The sequence below is a fragment of the Nicotiana sylvestris genome, chromosome 2 (assembly GCF_000393655.2).
Source record: "Nicotiana sylvestris chromosome 2, ASM39365v2, whole genome shotgun sequence".
NCBI lineage: Eukaryota > Viridiplantae > Streptophyta > Magnoliopsida > Solanales > Solanaceae > Nicotiana > Nicotiana sylvestris.
This window is the reverse complement of record NC_091058.1, coordinates 63,120,071-63,143,704: the sequence shown is the minus strand read 5'-3', so window position 1 is coordinate 63,143,704 and position 23,634 is coordinate 63,120,071. Positions and strand designations below refer to the sequence as shown.

General features: G+C 34.0%; 1 protein-coding gene across 1 annotated transcript; it reads right to left on the bottom strand.

Annotated features, from left to right (window-relative positions):
- Nucleotides 1–7,558: 7,558 nt before the first annotated feature.
- LOC138884995 (secreted RxLR effector protein 161-like) lies at nucleotides 7,559–8,047 on the bottom strand. Its single transcript, XM_070165876.1, has one exon. The coding sequence runs from the start codon at nucleotides 8,045–8,047 to the stop codon at nucleotides 7,559–7,561; it is 489 nt and encodes a 162-aa protein (XP_070021977.1).
- Between the last annotated feature and the right edge of the window lie 15,587 nt (nucleotides 8,048–23,634).

Sequence of the window (23,634 nt, the reverse complement as noted above, 5' to 3'; positions counted from 1 at the left end):
TCGATTTTTGTAAATTTTGTCGGGTTACGAGGTGCGGGCCCGGGGAGTTGACTTTTGTTGATTTTTTCAAATTGTATAAGAATCATAGTTTTGTTAATTGAAATTGTTTTCTCTTGCATTGTTTGATGTATTCAAGTCGTTTTTGGCTAGATTCAGCCGAGCGTTGATGAATTGGTAAAGAAAAAGCTAAATTGAGTATTGAATTGGCCAAATTGAGGTAAGTATCTTGCCTAACCTTGTGTGGGGGACTTCCCCTTAGGAGTTGAGTCTTCTATGTTATTTGTGATTCGTGCACGCAAGGTGACGAGTGTGTGCTCGGACTTATTTATGAGAAATTTGCCTTTAGGGTTCTTAGGTCCTTATGTTCATTAAGGGAGAAGTTTTTCAGATATGCTTGGGCTTCCTAATATCTATATGATTGTTAGCTTTTCCCCTAACTCTTGCGTGTTACATGGCCCTTATTTGTCTTAATTGAAGTGATTGTTCTCCTTATTGTTTTGTTATCCCTTAATGGTGAATTCCTCTATGACCCCATGCATATATGCTAGGTGTTCAAATTGTGGTGGTCACCGGTGTAGTTATCACGTGTTTATTATGTCTTGTTGTTTTGTTAAGGTTATTGTGCTTCTTGATTTTTCCGTGATTCTCTTGTTACCATGTATTAATACTCTTGGTGGTGGAATTCCTTGTGATTGGATTGTTGGATTGTTGTTGATTCCCTTACCGGGATGTATTATTTCTATTGTTTGGGTGAGAAAGAGTGTAAAACAAGAAGGGTGATGCCGTGCATGATATTGTCAGTGAGTGTTAATGCGCGAAGGGTGATGCCGTACCATGATTATGAGAGTTAATGCATGAAGGGTGATGCTGTGCCATGATTATGAGAGTTAATATATGAACGGTGATGTCGTGCCATGATTATGAGAGTTAGTGCACGAAGGGTGATGTCGTGTCATGATTATGAGAGTTAATGCATGAAGGGTGATGTCGTGCCATGTTATGAGAGAGTTAAAGCACGAAGGGTGATGTCGTGCACATTTCTATTTATGCATATAGTGAGGAAGAGTGATAGAGCACAAAGGGTGATGTCGTGCACTTTCTGTTTGCTGTGTTCATTTGTTGTTATCAATTCAAGTGTTTTAAGTGTTCAGATTCCTTCACTGTTGTGATCCTTTGTGATGGAACCCCATAGTGTTTTCAATACTTCGCCGTATGTATATACATATTTTTCAATACTTCAAATTTCAATAATTATTTCATCTTCAAATCAATTAGTTACTCAATTAAATTTTCTTAAACCGTCTGAGGTTGTATTTTATTTAAAATGGAATTTCTACTAAGTTAATTTATTAAATCCCTTGTTAAAGGTAATAATTCATTCGATGTTGTACTTTAATTAAAAATAGTACTTTCTTTATTCAAATGATTTCTAAAAATAACTTCATCTTTTCTTGGTGAGTTCCTAATTAGTTTAGAAGTTGTACTCTACTTTATGTTATGTAAATGAGACTCCTTGAACATATTAATTGCATTGGTTATGGACCCTATGAACTGAGTAACATGAGACCATTGTTGTGCAAAGTGAGATAGAAATATGTGGGCACAAGGTGCCGGGTGTACCAAAGGTTTGGTAATTGAGGTTATGATATGAGACATCGAGTTTGAGATGGCTGAAATTGTGCATCAGAAATGATATGATTTATTGAGCAGACATCGTCTTCCTTATTTGAGTACATTTTTACTTGTCTGCGTTCCAGCTATGTTGGTGTTAATTTACTTGGTTATCTTTCGTTTCCATCCGTGCTTCCGTTATTGTTTCTACTGATTGTAGTTGTTCTTTCTCTACTATTGATATTACTTTGTCATCTTTAGGTTGATAGTTTATTATTATATCCTGTTCAATTTATTTGACCAGTAAGTGTCTGGACTGTCCCTCGTGACTACCCCACCGAGGTTAGTCTTGATACTTACTGGGCACCGCTATGGTGTGCTCATACTACACTTCTGTATTTTTGTGTACAGATCCAGGTATTTGATCGGTAGTAGCTGTGCGGGTTGTTTCGGTGGAGACTCAAGGTAAACATGCTGCAGCGTTCGTAGGCCTCGGAGTCACCTTCATTTATACTTATTTCCATTTGCTCCTTTTGTTTTGGAACAGTGATATATTTATTTTGTATAACTACTCTTTGAAAGGCTTATGACTTGTACTACCGGTTTTGGGAATTGTAATTTGTTAAGAGTTATTTAAATTAAAGTTAGCAAATATAAATGTTGTCTTAGTTAATGTTAGGCTTACCTAGTTTAGAGACTAGGTGCCATCACGACTCCTTCGGAGGGATTTTTGGGTCGTGACATATACGTTGATGATTTTGCCCACATTGGTCGAGATGATATGATGGGATGCCCTCAGAGGCTTGATAATATTTTGAACATATGTATCTATGCACGACATGACATTCATACGCATATACATGACACTATAAGTATTATAGGATTTACTGAGTTATCCAGACTTATATGTCGAGTCTTTTATTCCATGTTTCTCTCATGTCTATTGTCTATTATTTACTGATTTTCATTCCTTACATACTCAGTATATTATTTGTACTAACGTCTCTTTTACCTGGGGACGCTGCGTTTCATGCTCGCAGGTCCCAATAGACAGGTTGAGAGTCCTCCAAGTGGGCTATCAGCTTAGCGGAAGATGTTAGTGTGCTCCATTTGCTCCGGAGTTGCTTATTTAGTCAGTATGATTTAGACATGTATTGATTGGTATGTTGGTGCCCTGTCCCGGCCTTATGACGTTTATGTACTCTTAGAGGCTTGTAGACATATGTCATGTATATGAAAGATTGTATGGCTTTGTCAGCCTATGTTCAATGTACGAGTGATCATTTTGGTCTTATAGGCTAGTATGTCATATGTTAAAGTTTGTATTCCCTCATGCTTTACTCTGATTCATTTACCTATGATAGTATGACACGAAAGATATGTTATGTTGGTACTTGGTTGAGTAAGATACCGGATACCCGTTGCAACCCATCGGTTTGGGACGTGACATCCTATTTCCTGAAGCTATTCTAGCTAGACGTTTGATTAAAAAGGGGAACGAAGCTGTTGCACTTTGCCTAATCAAATGGCCAACTTAGATGCCTCATATGCTACTTGGGAGTTAGCCTCTGTATTGCAAGCTCGATTTCCAGCATTCACCCTTGGGGACTTGGGTAATATTCATTAGGGCTATTGATACACGTATTATAGTAGCAGTTGACGTGACAGTTGAGTAGGATTTTTTGAACCTTTAGATTTGACGGGAAAAGTAGTTATTTTGTTTTCTCTATTTTCAGCATGTTTGTATTTCAATATCAAATTCTAGTTGTATAAGTAATAGTTTGTAATAGTGGAAAACACACTTTCGAAGCTAATACAAATCTATTTCCTTTCTTCTCTGAATTCTCTCTATCTCTCATTCTCTCTTCTTGTCTTAGTTACTGATCCATTGTTGTGTTCGATACCACATTTGGTATCAAAGTTTGGGAGCAAAAGAGTGATTTTCTCTATAACACTCTTCTTCTTCTTCCTCACCCAAATTGGAATCTAATACATTATTTTGTACTCTCTCCATTCACTTTTAGTTGTCAAGTATTTCAAAAATAAATTTTTATTTTTACTTGTCACTTTCGCATATCAAGAGAAAAATAATATTTTTTTCTATTTTTCCCTTAGCATTAATTACTCATTCCAAATCAATTTTCAAATCTATTAAGACTTTACACCAATTAATATGAGTATCATGGTAAATTATGCACTTTGCTTATTATTTCTCAAGGAGTGTGCAAATTCAATGGTAGACAAGTAAAAGTGAACGGAGGGAGTATATAATTGGCAAAGAAATATGAACTTGTAATTAAGTTAAAACTTCAATATTGAGGGTAAATAAGTTTAAAAAGTAGTATAGATAAGTAAAAAGTCCTTAATTACAGTTGGTCAGAGTTGGCGGGTTGAGCTATGATCCAAATTTTAGCTCATCTTGATCAGCCCAAGTAACTTTTGGGAAGGTCATTAAGGTCAATGACCCGTTCATTTTATTGACTCAACCTATTTTGACTCGCCCAAAATCTGCCCAACCTGCCTATTTTATACATCTAAATCGAGCGAACAACTTTGACACTTCATTACTTGGTGAATGTTTCACTAAATTTGCCCTTAGGTTGGGTGGGTGAGCAAAGTCCCACATATATAAAAATATTCTACTTATAAATTGTTGTACACTCTAAATAGTGTGACGTATTTTGAGAAAAAATATGTAGACTTAGGCTGGATGACATCACACTATACTAAAAATATGTTTGGGCCATTTTAACGCAACACACTGAACCTCTTGAAAATCCTAAGGTCCTCGTGACATACAGTATTTACACATACCATTTTTTGAGCATTAAATATTTTTTCCCTAGTATAAGCTAATGTCACCTAAACCTTTAAGCCATGGAAAGGGGTTCGTCTCAATTCACTTGTATTTAAGCTCAAACTCGATTATATTAGCTTAACTTAATATAATTCAACTTGATTTTGATCAAAATTTTAATTAATTCAACTCGATTGATGTTGTGATTATTTACTCTTTAACAAGAAAACTCCCCGGTTAGGCTTAGTTACAAATTAATAAATATTTAATTTAAAATCTAAATAGTCAATTTACTAATTAATAATCATTACTAATGAACTGATCATATTTGCGTCTTTATTCAATGCAATTAAAGTCGCCGTGTCTCTTTCCTAAGTTTTTCAAATTCCATTTATTTTCACTTGCGGAGTTGCTTCAAAACCAACCAAGCAAGCAACACAGACGTTCTAAATGGTATTATTGTGTCTCACAATAGATAAATGAAATCCAAGAAATTCATTCTTGATGACAATTAGCCAAAATAATCTTGATTGAGCTTGTGATTATGTCGAAGTTCCTTTTTTTTTTCTTTTTTACTTTTGACCCCTTTCGAAATTAAAAAAACAAATAAATCATTACCCTTTTACCATTTGAGTTATCTTTCATATGTTACTCAATAATGAAGACGTAACGCATTCCAAATTATGAATTAAAGTTCAATCAGATCCAAATTAAAATTCGATAAAGACGACATTGAAAGAAAACAAATTCTATTTAAATTGGAGTTGTACACCAAAAAAAAGGAAAAGAAAATGAAAGGTTGCCAAACCCTCATAAACAAGGTTTGTAATGATTGATTGAAGGTTGTGGGGGGGGGGGGGGGAGTTCACTAAGTAGAGTTTTAAGTTTTGGTAGTTTAGTTATATGTTAATTATTTCGGGTAGAAGAATCTAGTTTTCTATACTCAAAGAAGGGAATGTGACACATTTTAAAATTAGTCTACAAATGTGATGTATGAGCATGGGGAGGTTGTAGGATTACGTATAGACGTTCGTAACACGCAATGGAAGACAATAACAATCCTAGACAGATCTTTTCGTGTTTAAAATTTTATTTACATGTCAAAGATCGGATCTGAGACGTATCTGGTGAAGAGAGTATCGTTTCAAAATTTCTTCGATAGTGCGAAGACTATGCGTATCCATACCGAGACCAGTCCTTACTATCAACTCTTTGATCAATGAAACCCGTGAACAAATTAAACGAAAAACTTGTGCTGAAATTTATCTCAAAATTCTCAACACAAATTAGAAGAACAAGAAACACTTTTCTTGTAATTGTATTTTCTCTCTTGGCTTTATATTGCACTCTCACTTTCACGAAATATTTTTCTTCTCTAGAAAAATTAACAACACGGCAAATTTTCTCCATCATCCTTTATATAGCACCACCTATAAACTTTTTTCCTATTTGGTTGAGGTAATAATTTACTTAGGGAAAAAAGTTTATTCCAAAATAAACTTTTTTTTTGGAAATTTTCGATGGAAAATTGAATTCCCATTCGAAACTGCCAACCCTTTCCATAAATACTAATTCTAATTGAGTACTATAAAGGTTTTCTAATGGAAAACTTATATTCCACCCGTAATGGGATTTACGTATATGCCGTAGTCCTTTGTGGACTTTATACGTGAATCCAAATTTCAGTTGGATTTCACTCAATAAGTTTTCAACAACTTATTGTTGTTTAATTAATATTCTATATAACATATCTAATATAAAATAATATATATTTCAACCAAAAGATATAATTAAACCGGTATAATTTATATCTAATATAAATTATTATATTCCAAAAAGAAAATTTTAGTTTATTCACAATATTAATCATATTCTTTGTGCTAGCAAAGAATATAATAATATTTCATTTAGATTAATAACTAAATTTATTTGACTAATTAAATTCTTTAATTTAATTATCAAACAATAAAATAATTAATCCTTTAGCAAAGATCAGAACACTCGTTAGTATGCGACCCCATAGGTTCAATACTAAACCGGTAGTAAATTGATCACATCAATATACTAATCAAGGGTGACGTCTAGCAACACTCCTTAACGACCGGATAGCATGAAGTATACAATTTACTCTCAAGAACCAGTAGAAGAATAATGTAGTAATTCCTTCTATCCTTATAGCTCTGGATCACCCTAGGATATGGTTCAACTGTCAAATCCTAATAGGCGACCAACTATTTGTTCATGTCAAATATAATCGATCTTTGAATAACCTAAGAAACTTATTTCTTCTTTCATTCAATTACCCTGGCCAAGGCCTTAGTTTGGTCGTTTATAATTCATGACAACATGGAGCTTAAACTCATTACCAAGAGTTGATAGATTCCATCTTGATCAATCACTAATTCTACAAGTATTTTATCATACCCAATATCCTTTCAACTATCGCCCTAGAGCCATAGGTGTCTGGTATCAAAGCACAATAAATAACTTGTCAATTACTATGACGATCTCAGGTCAAAGGAAATTCTTGCATCACATTCTTCAAGAGAATATCCTATTGGCAGTTTATGGTAATTCTAACCATTAGGAATTATCCAATGTATCGGTTCAATGATCATATCTCTATATGCATCATCTATCTATGTGATTTAGTTAATGAGATCAACTAATCATTATCCCATAAAGACAATCACATAAATATTGATCTAACCAGATTACTAATATCCAAATTAATAATCCTACGATCAAGAACAAATTTAGATTAAATTATAAGAAACTTTACTCTCATTATCATGATCTCCATCACAATGTCAAGTCTCAAAATTTAATCAAGGACCTTATTAAATTAATCAAACAATTAATAATAACTATGATAAAAGAATATCAAATGCCATATATTTTTATATCAAATAACGTTCACAAAAATATGTTCAAATCATCAAATATGATATTGGATCTAGGGCATATCTGCTATATCCCTAACAATCTCCCACTTGCACTAGAGCCAAAAGCTCGTGTACTTCATTCCCAATTTCCACTTGTTCTTGCCAAACTCATTTGCGCCAAGAGCTTTAGTGAATGGGTTTGCAATATTTTCCTTTCCATCAACCTTTTGAATCTCAACGTCTCCACGTTTAATGATTTCTCTTATCAAGTGATACCTTCGCAGAACGTGTTTGGACTTTTGGTGTGATCTTGGTTCTGTGCTGGAGCAATGACTCCATTATTATCACACAACAATAGAACTGTACCTTCTATTGAAGGAACCACACCAAATTCAGTTAAGAACTTTTCCATCCATACAGCTTCCTTAGTAGCTTCACTAGCTACTATATATTCTATTTCAGTCACTAAATCAACTACTATAGCCTCTTTGGAAAATTTCCAACTTACTACATCACTATTTAAGGTGAATACATAACCAGAAACAGATTTGCTATCATCTATCTGAAGAGAAACTTGCACAGTATAACCTTCAAGTTTTAATTCAGAATCTCCATAAGTGAGGAATTGGTCTTTAGTCCTTCTTAAGTACTTAAGAATGGTCGTCACCACATTCCAATGTTCCTCACCAGGATTTGCCTGATATCGGCTAATCACTCCAAGTGCATAAGCCACATCAGGACGTGTGCATGTCATGGTATACATGATAGCTCCCACTGCACTAGCGTATGGGATCCTACTCATGTTTTCTCTCTCTTCAGGTGTTTTAGGACAATCCTCCCTACTGACAGTAATTCCAGTGCCTATCGGTAGATAGCCTCTTTTGGAATTATCCATGTTATACCTCTTTAAGAAGGTATCAATGTACAAAGACTGGGAAAGTCGAAGCAGTTTCCTAGATCTATCTCTATAGATCTTTATTCCTAATATATAAGTTGTTTCTCCTACGTCTTTCATGGAGAACTGTTCAGATAGCCAAATCTTGGTACTTTACAATGCCGGTATGTCATTCCCTATGAGCAAAATATATCATCAACATACAACACTAAGAATATAATTGTGCTCCTACTAACCTTTTTGTACACAGAAGGTTCTTCGCCACATATAACAAAATTGAACTTTTCAATTGTCTTGTTAAAGCGAATATTCCAACTTCAAGAAGCTTGCTTTAGTCCATAAATGGATCTTTGTAGCTTGCAAATCTTATTATGATCATGCGGAGATGTGAAACTTTCAGGTTGTGTCATGTATACATCCTCTTCTAGCTCACCATTAAGGAAACTGTTTTCACATCCATTTGCCATATTTCATTGTCAAAACCTTGTGTTGCCTCTTCATAGGTCTCAGGGTCATCTTCATTATGATCAACCTCATTTGATACATCATCTTGTACCATTAGATTTGATCTAGTTGGTACATGACGTTATCGTGTAGACCTTCTAAGAGGTTCTTGTACAACTTGCTCACCTTGTGCTGGATTTTGTTGTTGTTCAATTTGATTTGGAACTGGTTCATTAGCCTGTTCTTGAACTACGTTTAGTTCTTGAACTTCAACTATTGAAGATGGAAACTTCCTTGTCAACTTCAAAACATCCAATAAAAGTTCTTCAACTTGTGTCTCATGATCTTGATTTTGTATTGATTCATTAGTTTCTTAAACTTCATCAAGTTTTATTTCTTCACTATAATTTCCTTCTAAAAGAAATTCCCTTTCCAAAAGGGTTGCTCCTCTAGCCACAAACACTTTATGGTCAAAAAGGTGATAGAAATAATATTCCATTGTTTCCTTGGGACACCCAATAAACCTACACTTATCAGATCTAGAGTCAAGTTTATCAGACTGCAGTCTCTTCACATAAGCTGGACAACCCCAAACTTTAATGTGTTTAAGGTTAGGCTTACGTCCTTTCCATATCTCGTGTGGTGTAGTGGAGACTGACTTAGTGGGAACTTTATTAAGTAAGTATGTTGCTGCTTCCAAAGCATATACCATAAATTTATTGGAAGATCAGTGAACCCCATCATAGTTCTCACCATATTTAATAAGGTTCGATTTCTCCTTTCAGAAACACCATTGTGTTGTGGTGTTCCTGGAGGTGTCAACTGTGAGAGAATCTCATTTTCTTTGAGATATCTGGTAAAATCTTCACTAAGATATTCTCCACCTCTATCAGACCTTAGTACTTTGATTCTTTTACTAGTCTGCTTCTCAACTTCACTACAGAACCTTTTGAACATTTCAAAAGATTCAGACTTGTGTTTCATAAGATACACAAATCCATATCTTGACATATCATCAGTGAATGTGATGAAGTAAGAATATCCACCTCTAGCTTGAATTTTCATGGGCCCACAAATATCTATATGAATGAGTCTCAATAATTCAGAAGCTCTTTCTCCACTTCCAGTAAATGGAGATTTGGTCATTTTTCCTTTGAGACAAAATTCACAAGTTGGATATGAATCAAAATCATACTTGTCAAGGTACCCTTCCTTGTACAATTTGTTAATTCTTTTCTCTCCAATATGACCAAGCCTACAATGCCAAGGTATGTATGATTTACATGATCATCTCTTTTCCTCTTAAGACTTGAAACATGCATAATCGAATTAGCATTCACATTAGGTAAGACATAAACATCATGTTGGAGATAGTCATTCAAATATAAATTATCACCATAATTATAGAGCAAATACCATTGCCTATAATAATGCGAAAATCGTGTTTGTCTAACATGGAAGCTGAAATTATGTTCGAAATAAATTTAGGAACGTAATAACAATCATCCAACATAAGTACTTTGCCCGTAGGCATTATTAAAAAAATTGATCCTACAACTACGGCCGCAACTTTTGCACCATTTCCAATTTGTAGATTAACTTCTCATTTCTTTAGTTTCCTACTTATCTTGAACCCTTACAACATATTGCAGATGTTATAACCACTGCCAGTATCTAATAACCACAGTGAAGAATTAGTAGTAGCTAAAGAAACTTTGAAAACATTTTTCATTAATGTCTCACCTTGTTAATTGTCCTTTAAAGTTGCAAGATACTCCTTGCAGTTTCTCTTCCAATGCCCTTTCTTCTTACAGTGAAAACATTCAGCATCATATACTGACTGCAAGATCAAATCTTCAAAAATCTCTTCACCAAGCTTGTACCCCAACTTCTCATGTTCTTCGGTAAGAACAATCATATGATTGACAAGGGGTCCAACTAGAGAGTTTTCAATGTCCAACTGTGTATCAACCATCTTCTTAAGATATTCAATGATTATCGTTGGATCCATATTCTGATATTTCCTCTGGAGTTCAGAACTCATAGAAGCGAGAATGATGTGTTTAATAGCAAGGCATTTTTCCAAGTATTTCTGATAAACCTTGGTGCCTTGAACATCATTCTCTGGTGGGATTATCTTTGCATGTTTATCGATCACATCAATGAGCTTTTCATGCATGAGAACAATTCTCAAGTTTCTATACCAGTCATCAAAGTTTGGTCCTACCAACTTGTTGGTCTTAAGTATTTCATGCAGTGATATAACAGACATATTAAAAAATCTAAAATATAAAAAATAAAAGGCAATAATATAAGAACATATTTGCATATATCATAAAGACATGGACTTTATCTAAATGATATTTTCACTAATTATTTTAAACTATTTACCCTTATTATAGTTTACGAAATCTTTATTTCTGTTAGTGGAGTAAAGGAATCCTTTAACAATATGTATGAGCCCTTTGGAAGTCAAGTCGTTTCTCACATATATTTTAAAGGTAGGTACTCTTACCAATTGTATCCCCATACAATTTCCTTAAATAGCTTTATGTCAAATAGTCCCCTGGTAGTCAGGTCGATCCTATTGGCATAGTTGAGTTCAACCATCATGATAGCAAAGAACTTATTAAATTTTATACTCCCCCGGGTGGTCCAGGCGTCTAGTGTAAAATTGAATAATTCTTTCAATCCATACATCTAATGCAATAAATAATTTTAACATATTCTCGAACTATAAGTCTCCTGGTAGTCAGGCCGCTCCTTATAAACAAGAAATAAGTAAAATTATTTACCTTGATGGATAGCTTTATAATAAAATATTTTATATTTTATTATTTTAAAACTCAAATTTTAGTAAGAGGGAATTGTTACTAAAATAATATTTAATAACATGAAGATCAAATCTTTTATAACATGTGAATTTAGTTCAAGTTGCCTACATGCTTAGTTCTAAATTAATTTACATCACATGTAATAAATAATTCAAAATTATGTAACGAACAAGCACGTGACATAAAAACGAAATTCAACATCTTCTAACATGTTTATCTTATATATCACATATATTAAATAAAAACAATTCATGCCAGAACATTATTATTAATTAATATCTCATGAACTAATAAAAATTAAAAATAACAATAGAATCCAATAATCTATTATAGATACCCGTCGTATCTAATACAAAATTTCAAATTCAAATTAGGAACTATCTCAATAGTTTAACTTGTATGTATATATATTTTATTCATAATAAAGTTATATCAATCCATATGCTTTCAAACAATTTGACTATTGCACAAAACACATGTATTATTGTTTGAACTCTTCAAATATAATCTTAAAATATTTCGTAAATAAATTTTAGACACAATAAATCAAGGCTCTGATACCACTGTAGGATTGCGTATAGATGTTCGTAACACGCAGCGGAAGACAATAACAATTCTAGGCAGATCTTTTCGTGTTTAAAATTTTATTTACATGTCAAAGATTGGATCTGAGACGTACCTGGTGAAGGGAATATCGTTTCAAAATTTCTTCGATAGTGGGAAGGCTCTATGAGTATCCACATCGAGACCGATCCTTACTATCAACTCTTTGATCAATGAAACCCGCAAATAAATTGAACGAAAAACTTGTGCTGAAATTTTTCTCAAAAATCTCAACTCAAATTAGAAGAACAAGAAACACTTTTCTTGTAACTGTATTTTCTCTCTTGGCTTTGTATTGCACTCTCACTTTCACAAAGTGTTTTTCTTCTCTAGAAAAATTAATAACACGGCAAATTTTCTCCATCATCCTTTCTATAGCACCACCTATAAACCCTTTTCCTATTTGGTTGAGGTAATGATTTACTTAGGGTAAAAGTTTATTCCAAAATAAATGTTTTTTGGAAATTTTCGATGGAAAACTGAATTCCCATTCGAACTGCCAAGCCTTTCCATAAATACCAATTCTAATTGAGTGCTATAAAGGTTTTCTGGGGCATTTGCGTCTACATCCGTTTTTTGTGCCACATTTTAACCTGTGCCCGCTTTGCAAAAAAAATTGCAAGCGTACCCGCTTTTTCACATAACTTCAGCATACGGGGCTGAAGTAGCAAAGGCAATCACGTAAAACTTCAGCATTCTAGTAGCCGGGACTGAAGTTCAACTCTAGAGCTGAAGTTTTTGTGTTGTAAATGGGAGACTTCAGTTATTCGAGGTGCTAGGATAGTCAAATATCATGCTTCGGAGAATCATATGGATGTCATTTAAGCAACATGTATTACATACAGTAAATCCTTGGATATTATCTATCTTTGAGATCGAGGATTTAAGAACTACAGAAACAGACTAAAAGATGACAGTTGGTTGGCATGACATTAACAGAGGGTTGGGAACACATAATCATAAAAGATGACTGTTGCAATGAGGAGTGCCTGCAAATCTCTTATAGATTAGAGTTTTCTTGTGGCTTTATAATTCCATCCATGCTACTGAGTAGCTATGCCCTATGGGCTAGTGAAAACCTTGTACTCTTTACGTTCATTATATTGGGGGGTGAGGTTGTGATGGTGATGGAGAAGGAGGAGGAGAAAGGGAGATGAAGTTATTTAAAAAGTGGGTACAAATTAAAAGTTTTTTTAAAAAAAAAGGTATATATTAAATGGGGGCGACCAAATAAGGCGCCCTGTGCAATTTTTACAAATTTTCTAATGAAAAACTTATATTCCATTCCTAATGGGATTTACGTATATGTGTAGTCCTTTGTGGACTTTATACATGAATCCAAATTTCAGTTGGATTTCACTCAATAAGTTTTCAACAACCTGTTGTTGTTTAATTAATATTTTATATAATATATTTAATATAAAATAATATATATTTCAATCAAGAGATATAATTTTCTATTCCAAATAGAAAATTTCAATTTGTTCACAATATTAATCATATCCTTTGTGCTAGCAAAGAATATAATAATATTTTATTTGGACTAATAACTAAATTTATTTGACTAATTAAATTCTTTAATTTAATTATCAACCAATAAAATAATTAATCCTTTAGCAAAGATCAGAACACTCGTTAGTGTGCGACCCCATAGGTTCAATATTAAATCGATAGTAAATTCACCACATCAATATACTAATCAAGGGTGGCGTCTAGCAACACTCCTTAACGACCGGATAGCATGAAGTATACAATTTACTCTCAAGAACCAGTAGAAGAATAATGTAGTAATTCCTTATGTCCTTATAGCTCTGGATCACCCTAGGATATGGTTCAACTGTCAAATCCTAATAGGCGACCAACTATGTGTTCATGTCAAATATAATCGACCATTGAATAACCTAAGAAACTCATTTCTTCTTTCATTCAATTTCCCTGTCCAAGGTCTTAGTTTGGTCGTTTATAATTCATGACAACATGGAGCTTAAACTCATTACCAATAGTTGATAGATTCCATCTTGATTAATCACTAATTCTACAAGTATTTAATCATACACAATATTCTTTCAACTATCGCCCTTGAGCCATAGGTGTCTAGTATTAAAGCACAATAAATAACTTGTCAATTACTATGACGATCTCAGGCAAAGAAAATTCTTATATCACATTCTTCAAGAGAATATCCTATTGACAGTTTATGGTAATTCTAACTATTAGGAATTATCCAATGAGTCGGTTCAATGATCATATCTCTATATGCATCATCTATCTATGTGATTTAGTTAATGAGATCAACTAATCATTATCCCATAAAGACGATCACATAAATATTGATCTAACCGGATTACTAATGTCCAAATTAATAATCCTACGATCAAGAACAAATTTAGATTAAATTATAAGAAACTTTACTCTCATTATCATGATCTCCATCACAATGTCAAGTCTCAAAATTTAATCAAGGACCTTATCAAATTAATCAAGCAATTAATAACAATGATAAAAGAATATCAAATGCCATATATATTTTATAAAAATATGTTCAAAACATCAAATATGAAATATGATATTGGATTTAGGGCATCTGCTATATCCCTAACAGAGGTGACCTTAACACTTAACTAGCCCAACCATAGTTGTTATAGGAGTACTTTTCTAATCCAAAATGATTCAAAAACCAAAATTTATAGGTCTAGAGCACATCTAGCTGATTAGATTGGGATCAACTTCCACAAGTTGGACTAACACATTATTTATTAAAATTAGCAAATAGTTAAATGAATTAAATAAGTACCACAACTTCTTAAAGTATTAAGCATTATCATTCTCGCTATTTCTTTTTCACCTTTCTCTTCTTTTTAATTACTGTAAGCACGTGATTTTTGCCCTATATGAGAATTACTCCCAAAAAATCCAAAAATAAAATGATTTTTCTTTGGTGTGCAATTTTTTGATATTTTGTGATATTTTGAATAATTATTTGTATTTGTCTATGCGTGTTTATTTGATAAATTAATAAAAAATACAAAAATATGTCGCATTTTGCATATAGGATTTAATTCTACAATTGTTAGTGATTAAATTTGTTTTACAAAAATTAAAAATTACAAAAATAGGCATCGTTTGCATTTTTAGCATTTAATGTCCAAATATACAATTTTATGCTTAATTAATACTTAATTGTGCGTTAATTGTTATTGGGAGTTAATTTGCGCTTTTATAACTTAATTTAGTTCTTAATAATAGTTTAAGTATTTTTATAATTTAGTTTTAGAAAAATAAAAGAAGAAAAGAGAGCGAAAATATAAAGAAAGTCGGAATTAGGCCTCTTCTTCAACTTCAAGCCATAGGCCCAAAAAATGGCCCAATCTTCCCTACGACCCAGTCCATTTCGAACTGGGTCGACCCAGTCCATAACCCAACACCCCTATCTTACAAAATACAAAACAAAAACAAAACAAAAAAAAACAAAAAAAGGAAAGAAGGGAAAACCCTAAAGAGCTAACCAACCCCCCCCCTTCTATCTTTCTTCTTCTTCTTCCTCAAGAAAGACCCCTCCCATGGCTGCCCTTTACCCTCCATTAGCACGTCCTAATAGACCAGTTGTTCAAGCTTTACCTGCTCCGACCATGGATGACCCAGCTGCGTCTTCATCTCCTTCGTCAAGCTCAAAACTTACTTGACATCCATGGTTGCCAACGCTACGTCGAATGCTTCTGTCTCCGAGCTGCTATCTCACGCCCATCATCTTCAACACCAAGCTCCCCGCGACTGCCCATCACAGCTTCTGCCTCGTCAACTCAGGCAGCCATGGCTGCCATTGCATTCCATCAACGTCGAACAACTAATTTGGCTTGACATTGTTCGACGACCAGTTGTTGTTGCTCCCCTATGCTTTACGTTGTTTCTTATCCCTCCCTCGACAAACTGTTGCTGATACTCATCGCAGTAGTTCCCTATTGCCTGCTTCTCCATCGTTACTGTAGCAGCAGCTGCGTCCAGCCATAGGATCTCCGTCGCGATGCAGTTTCCTCCGAGCTGCTGCTGCCGGCATCCGCTGCTTCACTTCATCGTTCTTCTTTGCTTCTAGTGTTTTGTTGTTGCTTCGTCTTCTTTGTTTGTCAAATGTCGAGGTTTTTTTTCATTGAGTCGAGGCTTGGACAGATCGGTATACAATCAAAGTTCGTCGTTTCAATCCGGTTAGTAGTTTTGAATTTTATTTTGTCCATTTTCGTTTTTATATTTCTCAAAGTTAAAATCGTTAAATATTTGATTCTTGTTTTGTTCGTTGTTTATCGTTGAAATCATTTTTTCTAGTTTGTTCATGTTCATGTGCTTTGTTAAAATTAATTTTCAGATTTCAAAATAGAAGTTTAATTAGTTGTTTTCATGTTTATTTCATGTTTGTATTATTGTTTAAGTAAGTATTTGTTAGTTTGATGTTTGTTAGATTCAAATTGAAATTTAATCAACTATTTCTTCAATTTGTTTCATGTGTTTATGTATTGTTAGAAATTGTTAATATTGTTAAGTTCAAGTTTAAGTTCATAATTGTTTCTTCGTCGATCTTGTTATTTGTTTAAAGAATTTAGTTGTATTAAAGGAATATATTGTTTTAATCGTTTAATCCGTCATGTTTGTTGTCTTAAAATAGATTCATTCATGTTCATACTTTGTTTGGATGATCTTGAATCCGAATTTTGTATAGTTTGATTTCTTGTTTACCATTTATGATTATTGCTTGAATTGTTCTCATAATCTTGTTTTAAGTTTAATATAAGAATTGTTTGTTGTAATGTTGTTAGAGTTGATTTTTAAGTTCAATATGATTGAATTTAGAAATCTTCATATTTTGTTTGTTGTTGTTTGTTGAATCCGAAAATAGGATTGTTTGTTGCTAAAATATTGTTCAATCATAGTTGTTCTTTGTTGTTCAATTCGTGTTCATGTGACTTGTTGTTGAAATGTTGTTAAAATCGTGTTCATGTGATATTGTTGTTATGATGTTCATCCATGTTCATATTGTTGTTTGAACATTGTTAGAAATTGATCATATTGTCTATATTTTGGTTAAGTTTGATTAATTGATGTGTTATAGCTGATGGGTAGTTTGGTAAATTTGTAGTACGTTCAGGGGTAGTTTGGTAATTTCAGTAAGGTCGGAGGGGGTAGTTTAGGAATTGTACATTTTGAAATTGTTTATTTGAAGCATGGGGGACAAAATGAAATGGGGTGGGTTGTGATATGATTATTTAATATAAAGGGGGGACAAGATTTAAATTAAAGGGGAATCTTGCATTATTTTAAATAAAGCATGGGGGACAAAATATAATGGGGTGGTGTGATATGTTTATTTAATATAATGGGGATGAGTGGGAAGATAATGGGTTTGGTAGAGAAAATGGGTTGATTTTAATTGATTAAAAGGTTTATGAGATGTGTTATATATGTGAAGCCTTGAAGACAAATAAAGGACAAGAGAAATACACAGAGAGGAAAAAAACGGGAGAGAGAAACAAATCTGAAAATAAGAGAGAGAAAAGGGCTGAACATTTAAGAGATAGAAAATTCCGAAAAATATTTAAGCTTTCAAATATAAAAAAAAACTAAAAAAAAATATTCTGTTTTCTTTTGTTGTTTGAAATCAGAATTAATTGTTGTTTCATAAAAGCTGGAAGCTTTTGTTTTTTTTGGATTACTACTCCACCGGTCTGTTACTGGGTTGTTACTGTTGCTGGGCTATTGTTGCTGTGTTGTACTGATTTTACTGCTGTTGCTGATTCTCATATTCATTTTCTTTTGCTTCCAATATCAGGTACACAACTGAAAAGCTGTTTATTGTAATCCGAAATATGAAGCGTGAATACATATGAAGAATGAAAATTTGAAGTTTTAATTTCGTTTTTTATTTCTTTGTTCCTTTTGTTGATTGTATTTAAGCTATTTCATGAATTACTAAATAATAACTGGAATAAGAAAATAATATCATAAGTTAGTCTGTAATAAATCAGTTCGGCAAAATAGGTTAATTCACTAGTTATGAAGGCTTCAAGATTATAGGTTGATCATGAACAAGTAGCTAAATTTAGCTAAGACACGAATTTAAATTAAACATCGTAAATTAGGCATTAAGGCATGACTTGAGCTTAAGCAAGATTAAGAGAACGTTTAAGTCTAATAAACTTTCTAATAAGCTTTAGTAATTATGGTTAAATCTAGTTTCAAATGATTGTGAATAATTAATCTCAATAATTTTTTTTTAAAAAAATAACAATGCTGAGTTTTAATCTAGCTATATTTGTTTATTTTGAATATTAGTTGTTGAATTTTTATTTTATTTATAATTTCGAAATTAAGAGTGAAATTCCTTTTTCATCAATATTTGTATTAATCAAGCAATTAGCATGTCATGTCTTCTTAAAATAATAAAAGCTAGTAATAAATTAGGATTTTCTTTCTTTATTTTAGAGACTCATTTTTATAGAAAAATGTAGTCGTTTTAAGATTTGTCCAAATAAATGAGATGAGCCTCGCTTAATGAAATGTATAGATTGCGGGGCCCTCAATAAATGTACATTTAATCGCTTAGAATTAGGGAGGAGCCGTTTTAGCAAATTTCACGGCCCTACCCAAAATAATGATACGCTAGACTCTTTAGGCGCGATTTAATTAATTTTACCTTCTTAAACTCGGATGCGCATTTCATGCGACCCAAATCTAAATCCTAAAACATTGAATAAAAATGTGTTCCGGATTGCGGGTGCATTTCATGTGACGTAATCCAAAGACATGTTTTAAACGATGTTCACAATTTTTTTTTAAAATAATAATAATAATAATAAAGTGGTAAAGAGTTAAAATTGGCACATCGGTTCATAATTGTATTAAAATCAGATAAATAAGCCAAATATGACAATTGAGCGACCGTGCTAGAACCACGGAACTCGGGAATGCCTAACACCTTCTCCCGGGTTAACAGAATTCCTTATCCGGATTTCTGGTTCGCGGACTGTAATATGGAGTCATTCTTTTCCTCGATTCGGGATTAAACTGGTGACTTGGGACACCCTAAATCTCCCAAGTGGCGACTCTGAAATAAATAAACAAATCCCGTTTCGACTGTCCTTTAATTGGAAAAAACTCCTTGTACCCTCGCGGGGGCGGAAAAAGGAGGTGTGACAGCTCTGGCGACTCTGCTGGGGACTTAACCCAGAACCAGTGGTTCAGGGTTAGAAATTCGAGCTCATATAAATTGTTATATTTGGTTTTATCTGATTTTTACATGTTTGAGCCTAATGTGCTAAATGCTGCTTTTACCGCTTTGATATTACGTGAACTGTGTATAAACTGTGCCGAAACCCATCTCCTCTCTGAGTCTTCTAAATCATGAAGAAGGGTGTACTTCGTACGACTTCTTTTCTGTATAGTGTAAAATCCCAATTTAGAACGAGGTTCGGACAAGTTGCTAAGCCGGTGAAGCTTCTGTATTCCCGGTACGCTACCCCCCCTCGGCTCGAGCTGTCCGCTCGGGTAAGCCAGGTCTAGAACAAACACCCAGGTTCTGAACCTAGTATAACAAAGCCACATGCCGGATCCCTAGTAGGAACGTTTGTTTGCATCACGTGCATCTGACTTTGGAGGCTCAACACAGGGGTTGAGTCTGTCTAGGACAGGTGCACCAAAAATGAAAATGACCATCCTGATGCATCTTACTTGTTACTACTTGCGCATTAATTTGATTCGGACTTGTGTGTTGACTGACTTGTGAATATCAAGAACAATATTTTGAAATTGAAAAAAAGAAATAGCGGTTAGGGAATTGATTGTTTATTTTGAAAAGAAAACAAATGCCCAAATACTGTCAAAACTCTGCCGAAATTTTGAGAAATAAAAAAAAAATGTCTTATTAGTTTGTTTTATTAAAAGCTAAGAAAAGAAAAAAAAAATCATTGTTCTGTTTTGTTTTTCAAAAAAAAAAATAGAAAAAATATATAGTTTGTCTTGCCATGAAAATGAAAATGAAAAAGAGTCTTATTTTTAAAATGGTTTTTTTTATTATTTATTTGATTATGAAAATGCAAAAAAAAAAAATAATAAAAAAAAAGTCTTTCATTATTTGTCGCAAATATATATATAAATCTGAAAAGTTTTTTTTTATTTCCAAAATATATATATCTTTATTTGCTGCAAAGAATATTTGTCTTGCCAAGAAAATTCAAAGTAAAATTCCAAAAAATATGTCTTGCAAAAAATAATATAAATATCTTTATTTTCCATTGTTGATAAAACAAAAAATAATAAAAATGTTTTTTTTAAAAAAAAAAATCCGAAAATATTTTGATACTTCTTTCAAAATTGAAAAGAAAATTCAAAATTCAAAAAATATTTTTTAGAAGCATTTCTTTTATCAAAAGTAAAATTCCAAAAATATTTTCTTTTTTTTCTTTAGAATAAGAAAAAAAAACAAATGGAAATTCAAAAAAAAAAAAACTTTCTTTTACTTTTGAAATTCTCAAAGTTCAAATCAAAAGAAAAGGAATTTTTTACAAGTCTTTCTTTCAAAAAGAAATCAATCAAAAAAAAAAAAATATATATCAATCAAAAAAAATATATATATATATATATATACTTCCTTTCTTCTTTTGAAGCAGTTCTTTCACAGTTCCAATTAAAAAAAAAATATATTAGTTCATTTACTTATTCGCGAGGCTCGAACTACGCGGGTTTGATTCTCACCGGATGTGAGATACGTAGGCAACCCTCATCGGGTCCAACCCCTTTTTTTGCTAAAATAGTCAAAAACCAAAAAAATAAATAAAAAACGTGTCAAAATTTTTTATTTTGTCATAAATAAGTCTAGTGGTGTCCAACCTTCCCTTTTGCTAAAATAGCCAAAAAAAAAAACATGTCAAAATTTTAATTTTGTCATAGAGAAGTCGGGTGACGCTGTTTTATGAAGACATAGCCGAATGTTCCCGAAAGGGACGCCGGGAGGCTGACTTTGCATAAACAGCCACCTTTGGGTCATTTTTAAGATTTTGACCAGTTGACCCACACAGCCTTAAAAATCTTCGTCCCCGAGGCGTTGAAAGGCCGTGTTTGCAATATTGACTTTTCTAATTCGAAAAATGATAAAAAGAGTCATAAATAAGTCGGGTGATGCTGTTTTGTCAAAAATAGCCGAATGTTCCCGAGAGGGACGCCGGAAGGCTGACTTTGCATAAACAGCCACTTTTTTTGGGTCCTGTTTAGGATTTTGGTCTAGTTGACCCACACAGCCCTATAAATCTTCGTCCCCGAGGCGCTGAAGGGTCGTGTTTGCAACATCAGGTTTTTAGTATAATTTGAAAAGAAAAAAAAAGTCAGCGGTCAGGTGAATACCGTTTGGACTTTTTTAGTCAAAATAACCCGAGCCAACTTCGGCCGCGTCTTGAACCGTTCTTGCCGAAATAACCTTAGAGTATCTGTCAGTTGTCGAAAGGTTATTTTCGTAAAAGAATGGACAAGTGTGTAAAGTGTCATAAAATAATCCTCCCCGGCCTCAAATTCATGTGAAAGTTGGAAGGGGCCACATTTGCAAAAATAACCGTTTGGTTGCATTTGTCAAACGGGGAAAGAAATTGGCCATTTGTAAATCTTTTAATTAGAATATGTGGGTTGTTTGATTTTCCAGCTTGTAGGTCATCTTCAAACCTTTGAAACTCAGTTTGTTTTAACATGAAAATTGAAAAAAAAATGTTTAGCATTGTTTATCTTTTATTGGGTCCGAACTACGCTCGGTCTGATTCATGCGGGGTCATGATACGTAGGCAATCTCCATAAGATTCGACCACCACCAAAATAAAAAAATATAAAAAAATATAATAATAAATAAATAAAAGAGAGTGTGGAAGATTTTCAGGGGGGCACAATTGTCTAACTGCTTAGGTACATTGTATCTCTGATACATGATTGTCTGTCCAATGCCCTAACACTAACGTGATGGCTTCCCTTTGATGTGTCCATATATAGAAAGTGGTTGGTTGTGGTAACTCCTCCCTGCAAAGCAAAATCAAAGGACAATGGCTCAGAACCGCAGAACCGAGTGGATCGGTACTGATGACCGACAACAATTGGTCGAACAGAACAACAGGTTGGTAGAAGAAGTGAAAATGCTGAGACAGCATGTGGCAGACATGTATCAGGCATGGATAACGGGAAAAGCACCACCCCCTCCACCGCCAAGCCTCTTGAACTCGGTCATTTCCCAAGCACCCAACACCATAATGGAAGATTCTCCATACTCTCCATCCCAACCCATTTATGGCAGCTTTCCCAGCTATCCGAGTAGCTCCATCACTCTTCAATGTTTCTCCGCTCCCCAACACCACTTCTTTCCCCGTGACCTCAAAAGCCATACCTCACTTCCCAGGTACCCGACTCCACGAAATGCTTACCCACCCATACAAGCCTACCAAAAGCCATCTGGATCAGGTTTCCGGCCCTGTCAACATGCAAGAATGAAGAGGTTGCTGAAACGAGAAAAGGCTCTCACCCCTATCGGGGTATCTTATGCCAGTCTGTTTGAAAGGCTAAGGCATGCTGGCTCGATTGAACCACTCCCCGCATGTACTCCAAATCCACTTGCAAGGAGCTTTGATCCGGCAGCGCGATGCGCCTACCACTCCAATGTCATAGGGCACAACATTGAGAGCTGTCATAGTTGGAGAAGGGAAGTAGAGAAAATGATCCGAGAAGGGCGGGTTGTGATTAATAACAGTGACATGGAGCACTCGAACCCCCTCGAGAACTTGCCGACGGAGGTTGATGAGATTGAAGCTGGTAATGGTCTCGGCAGTATTGATGCAAAGCTCAGTGGCTAAAATGCCAATTTTGATAAAGTGGGAGGACGTTTTGTTCCTTGGTCAGCAAGAGAGAAGCTTGTGGTGGCTCATTTTGTTGTCATTTCTGTTGTTCGGATTATTAGGGTTATAAGTCGGATGTTGTCTTGTCCAGTTTGTTTTAGGATTTTGTTCTGGATTGTTTTGTTTGTTTTGTTATTTAAACCATTTCACCGGTAGTCTAATACAAAATCCGGTCTTTTATTATTTCCAGTCATCTTTTTGTTTAGTCCTTTTATCATTTTTGTTCAATGCCGATTCTAGGGACATGACATGCGCACCCAGTTTGGGCCTAGTCTTAAAAGTTAATCATAAAACCCTGAGAAGGTGATCAAAGCATTTAAAGGAAATAAGAACGGTTTGAGATTATTTGGAGCCCGAGTCATGTGGAACTGGGGCAAACACAAAGAAAACCGTTAAATAAAGATTCGCCTAAATTGGCATGAGGGTCGTTCATAATAAAAGAGAATGAGAGTGTCGCCCAACGGTGCTTTAGAAGTGACAAATGAACAAACATATGTTTAACATAATTGTCAAGCCCAGCACCGTCGGAAGAGACTATAAATCTATTGTTTGTTGTGTTGTTTGCATTTGGCATGTTTTGAAGACTGGAATGACGAAGGCATTTTGTTCTGCTACCTAAACACTTTATCCTTCGTTACCCCTTTTTGAGCCTTACTTATTT

What these genes read in the sequence shown, in the direction of transcription:
- LOC138884995 (XM_070165876.1), bottom strand. Translation starts at nt 8,047, where the DNA reads ATGACATGCACACGTCCTGATGTGGCTTATGCACTTGGAGTGATTAGC.